The sequence below is a fragment of the Hevea brasiliensis genome, chromosome 13, assembly GCF_030052815.1.
Source record: "Hevea brasiliensis isolate MT/VB/25A 57/8 chromosome 13, ASM3005281v1, whole genome shotgun sequence".
In the NCBI taxonomy this organism is placed as follows: Eukaryota; Viridiplantae; Streptophyta; class Magnoliopsida; order Malpighiales; family Euphorbiaceae; genus Hevea; species Hevea brasiliensis.
In genome coordinates, this window is record NC_079505.1 from 84,844,691 (window position 1) to 84,853,877 (window position 9,187).

General features: G+C 32.2%; 1 protein-coding gene across 1 annotated transcript; it reads left to right on the top strand.

Annotated features, from left to right (window-relative positions):
• Positions 1-2,395: 2,395 nt before the first annotated feature.
• LOC110659710 (ethylene-responsive transcription factor ERF115-like) lies at positions 2,396-4,336 on the top strand. The gene is made up of 3 exons (XM_021817739.2): positions 2,396-2,766; positions 2,858-3,111; positions 3,511-4,336. The coding sequence occupies exons 2-3, from the start codon at positions 2,982-2,984 to the stop codon at positions 4,077-4,079; spliced, it is 699 nt and encodes a 232-aa protein (XP_021673431.1). The 5' UTR covers positions 2,396-2,766; positions 2,858-2,981; the 3' UTR covers positions 4,080-4,336.
• Positions 4,337-9,187: the final 4,851 nt, after the last annotated feature.

Here is a 9,187-nt window from a genome sequence, read left to right on the forward strand (position 1 = left end):
TTAGAAGAAGAAAATAATTATTTTGGGTTAAGAACTCAAAATAAAGACACAGGGGCATTTTGGTCATTTTGCAGTGTGACACGTGGCACCATGAGATGGTGACACATGGCATAACACATAAGCTTGCCAAATGTTTTTTAATCATGTAAGATGATTAAAATCAAGATTAAATATAGGTTTGACACTTGGCACAATGTGATTGGGTCACTTAAACCTAGAGCTAATCAAAGGGTGACATGTGGCAAGGGTTTAATGTGTTAACCTAGCTATTTAAGTGTTGTTATGATAAAATAAAACACAACCAGCAGCCACACTCCTTTGTCACGCCACTTTGAGGGTTTTTATCTCTTCTTCTTCATCTCTTATCAATTCAAAGAGATTAGCCATCAATCTCTTGAATTAAGAACACTAGAAATTGTTTCTAGTGTCCTGTTTACATCTTTAATCTCTTAAAAGGCAGAACTTGATTTTCTAATTAATAGAAAAAGCTTTAGAAGCTATTCAAGGGCTGCCATAGGTGTTCTTGGTGTGGACAAGCTAGAGGGACAACATCAGGTGTCCTGAAGACGAATCTCAAAGGCGCAGACACGCTGCAGTGCATCAAGAGGTTAGTGTAATCGTTCTTGATTTAATCTAGGGTTCTAAAATTAATCTGATTAATTTTAAAATCTTAAATGACAAATACAGATCCAAAAACATATTAAAAGAGTTTTAATATGTTGTTTATCATTGAAATCAAATAGATAAAAATAAATCTTGCATGATGCATGTGACCCTAGGTGAAAATTTTTGAATTCAATGGTATAAACTTGTGTTTTTCACGCTTCCGTTCCTTCACTTCCAAGAATATTTTTATAATTTTTAAAGTGTTGAAAATAATTATTTGGACTGTAAAGGAGTTAGGGACCTGAATTAGAGCTTGGAAGATTGAACCTATATTATGTTTATTGTAGACCCTAGATGGGTATTATAATTATTGTTATGAGCCTGAGGCCCTGTATTGTTGCTTTTAGTTAAATTTTATTGCAGGGGGTTTGGTCCAATTATAGGGAAGATTCTGCTAAAATTTTGACAAAACTTTAGGAATTATTCTTACTTCTTTTATTAAATTAATTGATTAATTCTCTCAGTAAATTTCATAGAGGTCAATATGTCTGTCCAAGTAATTAGTGCCGGTTAGCCTTTCTTCTCCTTTCAGTCGGACTAGTTGCAATCAGGTCGACCAGTCTGTAAGTTGGATATTGATTATTTTTGTCATCTTAATATTAATTATATATCTGGTATGTTTATGTATTTTATAAATAATTAATTATGCACATAAATAGCTCATATATTAGGGACATTTTAGTTGCTGCATAATTAATTATTGTTATTTATTTGTAATTGCTTCTTTAAGATAATTTGGAGCTTTGTGTGTATATGTTGGCATGTGTATAATGTGGACATAGATATGGGTAGACGGGTAGTCGCAGCTGGAGCTTGACTTGTTTGGACCTGATCCTTATATATAGATAAGTTGAAGTGAGCACGGCTTTGAGTTGATCTTGCTAGCCCCCATACTGGGATTATTAAGCAAAAGTCTAGTTTGAGTTGATCTTGCTGGCAGGTATTGGATTAAGCTATATAGGAGATCAGCTCCCATATGTATATATATATTAGTGTGATGCACTGGGTGTGTGAGTAGCTCCAAATTAACTTCTTGTATGAATATTGATAATTATTTTTTTTATGTATTGAATGTGCATTTTATGATAGGACTACATTAGTTTTAGATAGTTCTAGAAATTACATTTATAATCAATATTTAAACTCTCTGAGTCAAAAACTCATTCCCATTCAATTTTTTTTTTTTTGCTAGTTGCCGGAGGAGCGAATTTATTTTTTGAGTCTAACCTGCATTTTCCTCCACAAGTTGTGCTTCATAGTTTAATAGCTTTTATTTTGTCTAATTATTTGTTTATTTATTTAATTATTTGTTTAATTATTAGAACTCTACTATGACATTGGTTTATGAATATATTATATTATTTAATAAAAAATTTATGATATGAGATGGTTTGTACATGCTGTGTATCAGGTTGAGTAAGACTCCTCTAATAGTGGATTTCTGATAGTTATTGAATTGGGTTAACCCAAATAAATTTATAATATTTTATTTTATTTAGTTAGCATATTGGGCTTGATAGTGGTCCTGATTATGAGTTTAGAAACAGTGAGACGTACTACGGATCTCGGGGACTTTATATCGGTCCAGGTCTTAGTGTCAGTTTGGCTCGTGGGATTAGGTCATGACAATACATGTGTATATATATCTAAAATATTGTAAAATTAATTTAAGAAAAAAGGCAACAACAAACAAAAAAGTAATAAATATATATAACTATTCTTGAAATTCTCATTTATAAATTTAAATTTTTAGGTTGAATGGTTTCTTAACATGATTTCAGAGTCTCTCACATCAATTTCAAATTTTGAATTCTAATCATTTATATTTATTAGTTAAATATTTCGGCACAAGTTAAAGTTAAAATTAAGGGTTAAAGTAGATGGCAGCAGTACTCCAGCCGCATTGACTTTAGTTCACGCTCTGCGAGATTATATTAAGTCCTTATGGCCATACTTGACAAAACCCTATCTTCATTCTTCTTCTTCGTCTTCTTCTTTTGGTCGATCTTATGCTCTTTATTAATTTATGTTCTCCTCTATTATCTGCGTAGCCTCTTCTTGATCTTGATGCTTATCCCACGCCTTTTTCGTCTTGATATGGTATATATATACTCATAACTATAGCAAGAAGCAGAAAAATTTCCAGCCAGAGAAATTACTCTCATTTAATTTGTTGTTTTGAATGCTCTAGCTAGCTACCAAAAATATATAAAGTGGATCGAAATCATGGGAAGAGGCCCCTTCCATTCGATGAACCGGAGGAGAAAAAGAAAGATCACATCTTCCCAATCTACTCAGCTCGATCTCAACAAGACATGAATGTAATGGTTTCAGCACTAGCTCAAGTAATTGGAAATAGCCAAAATAATCCACTTCAAGTTCATGAAAATCCATTATCAAACACACAAGGGCATGATGAACCACAGCAGCCTGTTCAAGATCAAGGTATCATTCATATATACTTATATATATATATATATTATGTAACTCTTTATTAAACAATAATTTCCTCCAATCTGTAATTTTTTTTACTTTAATTCGATACTAATTGGTCTCTTGATGATAATAGGAACACCTATGTTTTTTTGCAAGACTTATGTTTCCAAAATTAATTTGTAGACTCTGTAATTTTCTCTATTTAATTTGCTCATAATCCCTTTTTTTTCCTTAAAAATAATACTAAATAAATAGTAGTAATTTTTAATTAGAAATTATGCAAATTATTTGAGTATTTCTCCTATAATTTCTTGGCCCTAATATGTTCTACAAAGTTTCTTGCCAAACAAAGAAGTATGAAAGGGAAATATGGCAAGTACCTCACTAAAACTCTAATGCCTTTTGAAGAAAACACGAGGAGAAGACACTATAGAGGAGTGAGGCAACGACCGTGGGGCAAATGGGCTGCCGAGATCAGGGACCCCAAGAAAGCAGCTCGAGTATGGCTCGGTACTTTTGAAACTGCTGAAGCTGCGGCCCTTGCGTATGACGAAGCTGCTCTTAGGTTTAAAGGAAGTAAAGCTAAGCTAAACTTCCCAGAAAGAGTTCAAGGCAGAAGCGAATTAGGTTTCTTGACTAATCGCCAAGATTTGCATGCTGGAACCCAGCAAATGACTAGTCGAGTTATTGCTCCTCCTCGTCCTCCACAAACACAACAAGAAGCATACACTAATAGTTTTCAATACCCACAGTTTCTGCTTCCAGTTGGGGACTATGGCTTTAACTACGCTGTGGCCGGGGGCACTTATAGCAGTAGTGAGTGTTCGTCATCAACTACATCTTCATCTTCATCATCCGTACCTTCTTATCAACAAGAAGATCTCGTAAGATTTTCAATGCAGTTTGGAAATCCTTACTCTCATTCCAATCCTCCTGCAAATTGGAGGGACTTTGATTCTACTCACAGAAGAGAATAGTACGTATGGGCAGGCAAGTTTTACTTGAGGAGATATAAATAGCTAGGGGAAAAAGTTTCTGGTTATGATCATGATCGATGTTTGTTTCTTTTTCCTTTTTCACTTGCTTGTTTTCTCTTTTCCTGTTTGATTTTCCTTTCTTTCTTTTTTTTGCCGTTTTGGATTAATTAATTAGTTGCTTTCTTGCATGTCGTCGAACATCTTTCCCATCTGAGGTAATGAAGTATGTTGTTTGTTGGTTTTAGTTCCTGCAAAAACTGCTTCTACTTGTGCTTGAGTTTTTTATATCTTTAGATGCTACAGAATGGAGAAATAGAAAATAAACTCAGAGAAATGGTGCAACAATCATTCTATATCGAAAATCTACGTATTATACAATGATGATATTAATTAGCGGAACGTCTCCTACCTCTACATCTTGCCTTGTGAGAAAAATCCGACTGCTACAAAACTCACATTTGAATGGAATCTGTCTTACTTGAAAAGCTAATGCAAACCCAAAAGCCACCTTTACATGAAATAATACGTGCCATTCCCATTGCCATCGAGGAGCTGCAGGAACTGATCAACCCACACTCAGGATCGGAGCTATAATAACACTTCGTAATTCATAATTTAGTATATAATACATGCAGCAGTATATATTCTATCGATGGGTGAGGGAACGTGGGAAACTCAACTGATATAGGCGCAAATTAGTGTGAAAATGAGAGAAGGAAATTGTCATGAAAATCGGCCGAAGCCGAATTACAAATCGCGAAGGACAAAACACGAGTATGGCATTTACGCGTTATGAGAAGTAGTCAACTTTAAAATAGAACTGACTTCTGGAAAGATGTTCCATTTTCCTTTATTTTTTTTGGTAATTAAAAAAATAAAATATATTATTAGAGAATGAAATATATATATATATATATATATATATATATATATATATATATATATATATCACATTCATGGTATGATCATTAGATTGAATATGTAATTATTAATTATAGTAAATGTACACATGTACACAAATTGGAAGAAAATATATCCATATACACGTGTTGTGCATTGTTAGGAATATAAAAATAAATTCTAAAAAACAAAATAAAACGAAAAATACCACTTCAATAGCAGCATTCAAATATTGGCATTGAACATGTTGATCTCGCAGCCTAGGAGGTTGAGAATTTAATTAAACCCCAACATGCTTTTCAAGTATGAGAAGCCACGAAAAGGGGACAACAACCTACCATCCCAACATCCAAATTCTGGCTTTCAATAATGCTTTACACACTGGTGACAAGCACCCAACGGCAACGTTTCATTTTATGGTAGAGGTGTTTCATGTTAAAACCCATCATAAGAATTTAATAGCCTACAATTATCTTTTAAAATTAAAAAATTACAAATTTAAATTTTCTCATCATGCCCAAAAAAATACAAAAATACAAATAATTATTATAATAATAGTCCAAATCATGGTCATGTTGTCCCTATAAAATTATTCTCTAGAATTCAATAGATATTTTCTAATATTAAAAAAATAGTAAATAAATTTTAATTGTAAACATGGAAACATTCAAAATTTTAGCCATTAATTAAAATGCTAAACCGTGGGCCATTAAAATTTGGAAATTTGGTTTCTAAAATCAGTGGTATCACTTACACGTTAAATAATAATAATAATTTTAAATAATTACAACAATTATTTTTAAAATTATGAAATATTAAATTTAAATTCTAATTTAACTTAATTATATAAAAAAATAGAAACAAATCTTCTAAGACTATTTTTCTCACAGCATATAATTAGATACTCATACAATAATAAAATTAATTAGGCAATCGTTCATTATTAATAATTTAATTTATATATATATTAATTTTAATATATAATAATAATATAACATTTTAAATTTTATTTTTATTACTTTTACCTCTCAAAATTTTTAATAAATATTTTATAATAAAAATAATTAAAATTTATATATATATATATATAATATATCTATAAATATATATAATTAATATATTAAAATTATTTTATGATAATAATTATTTATTATAATATTAATAAAATAAATATAAAATAATTTATAATATAAATATAATAATAAATATTATTTATTAATTATATGATAATATTATAAAAAAAAATAGCATGTATCAAATTTTTAAGATTATTTTTTTATTATATATATATATATAATTTACAAAAATAAAAGCAGATTTTTTTAAAATAAGAATTAAATGCAAAATCAATGTCTTTTTCGAAATGTTTTGTTGAACAGAGGAGCAGTAGTGGAGAATCACGATTGGATGTTAGAAAAGGTGGGCGAGAGACTGAATCGGAGTCCACGCGCAAGTTCGTCCGGGTTTCAAATGTGGATCGAATTATGACTTGGGCAATGCGGCGGCGCCTCCTAGAGCCGGATTATAGTCCAATGCGCTCTCTGTGTCTGCTCTTTTTGGTGTCAAAGTTTTCGGCAGTTAGGACCTTTTCGCTGACTAATATTGTCCGGCCCCATATTCTTGAAGCGTAAGGAGCCTCCCAAGTGCTGCTTTAATTCATGTGTTTTTCTTTTCATTCTTCTTTGTTGCTGTGAAGCGAAGTATTAAGAGTTCGGATTTGCCTTAAAGGGGATCCAATGATACAATTTTGATTCGATATCAAAAACACTTTCACAACACGTGCACCTTAATTACTCTATTCCCGAGTGCCAAACATGCTTCTTGTCTTTATTATTGCAAAATATAATATAATAAAATATATTTGATTCAATTTGGAGCCAATTCTAAGTAATAAGGTACTAGAAATCAAGGATGATTATCAAACCCAGCAAGGATTGCTGGCTGAAACTGGGAGCGAGACAACTAAAACAAAGTCATTTTTTTTCACTTTCGGCCTGTCTACTTGTCTCTCCAAATATAACTTTCAATTGTCAAGCTCATACTTTAAAAATTATGCATTTTGAACCGAATTAATGTACGGACCATTATAAAAACAATTAGCATCAGATGCATTCCTCCCATTTTGAATGCTCAGTGACACCTAGAATCTGCCTTCCTTCTGGTTCAGCCGTGATTTTGCTTGCTCTCCTAATATTCTGCACTGTTTTTTGAGCAATGCCAGATTTAGAAGCATCTGCAATTCATCACAAAAATTGTAATTTGTAAATCAAAGAATGATGAGAGTTTCAAGCCAAATGACCAAAAATTAACTTTGCACTGTACACATATCACTTATGGAATTGTTAGCAAGATAACCGTACTTGCAAGTGCCTGACGGTATCATTGTACAAATGCCTTTGCCAAGATTCCAGAGCCCATCACAATCAAGTTTGCAAGAAGCTTAGTAGCCTGAACACACAAATAAAAGAAAATTACTTATATAACAAATTTTCCCCTTTCTCCCGTCATTATTATTATTTGAATAAGGGTGTGCTAGTTCTAGGGGAAATATCAGAACTCTTCAAGACTACGTCCAACATTCTATTGAAATGGTGAATTATAAGATAGTCCTATAAGAATAACAAAACATTCACATGCTTCTCTCTGTCTCCCTCCCCCTCTTCCCCCTCCTTTTATTGAAGGGTGGAGGGTAGTGGTGTTGGGGGGATTTGGAGGAAGGGAGGCTATAATTGAACAACTAATTACAATTGATAAGGCAGGGAATTACAAAATGAAGATCATAACACAAGCCATATTACTCAGGAAAATTAAATCATGTGTGGATAACATGCCAAGGAAACCAAAAGCAACAGGGTTAACATTTTCTTTTAAAGAAAGGACCAACTTGACTCGTACAGTGACAAACATATTATGGGCAAAGATGCATCCAGCAGCATTCAAAGTTTAAAGCCAATAAGATATTGGGCAAAGAAGCTATTGTTCAGACAAACTTAGCTTTCGGCGTTTCAAGTTTCAACACAAAACAAGCTATTGATTGAGACATGTAGCCTGTCTTGCTTAGGCTACAATATCTAAAGTGCCTAAAATACCAAACACAACAAGAACATAGAGCAAGTACAAAAGGCAAGATAATCCATCCTGACTGCACTTTTAACCAGAGGTGGATCCGCTTGGATAAAAGAGGGATCAATTAATCCCCATCCCCTTCCCCCCCTCTCCACCCCCTTTGTTTTTAAATTTCCCTCATATATTTATATATTTATAAATTTAAATATTGACCCCAAAAATCAATTGATTGAGTAAATTATTGTGTACTTGTAATGTATGATATATATCTTATTTTCCTAAATATAAAATTTAATTACTTTTATATGAGTATTAAATGCATTATTTTTTAATATATGACCTGCAAAAATTTTTTTAAGGATCTGCCACTGCTTTGAACCATATATAATTCCAGTATTGAATGGACATTTACATTGTCACCAATGCAAAATTGTTAAGGAAACCAATATCTTCATCTTTAGCAAACACAAACCTACCAATTCGAAAGTGCAGTGTTTGCAGAGCTGAAATCAAGAAGCCTGTAACAACACAGCAAATAAGATAAGAATTCACTTCTGCATGTCTATGCATAAGTAAATCCACTTAGATCTAAACCATTGGGCATAATTAATAAATCTGAGCCATCCATAAATTACCTGTCTGCAAAATATTATAAAAACTTGATAAAAATTAAGACTCCCATCCGCATGAAAATGATCTAAAAAGAAGATAACAATCCAAATGTAGGGATAGATGCTAGATCTTCCATAAGCAAACTCCAGCAATCAACATTTTTCCCAAAACCAAGCACACACAACACCTGTCTTCATAATCTCCATCATAAAATATTTTGCTCCAACGACAATATTACTTCTCTCTTACATGCATAATTATAAAATTAATTCAATATCATTCATCAGGGGAACAGAGCTACTTAGCCACCACATTATTACCCTATATTATTTAGAGAATATCAAACCACAAAGCATCCAAAGAGATTGCGTTAAGCAATCCCAAATCCAAATTCTAACAGTATCCACCATTAATAAAATTTAAATATTGAATAATAAACAAAGAGTACATTGGCCAACATTTAAACCATGATAAGCACTAGTGCTAGAAATTCGAAGGCAATCCATTCCAATTAAAATTGAAATAAAATG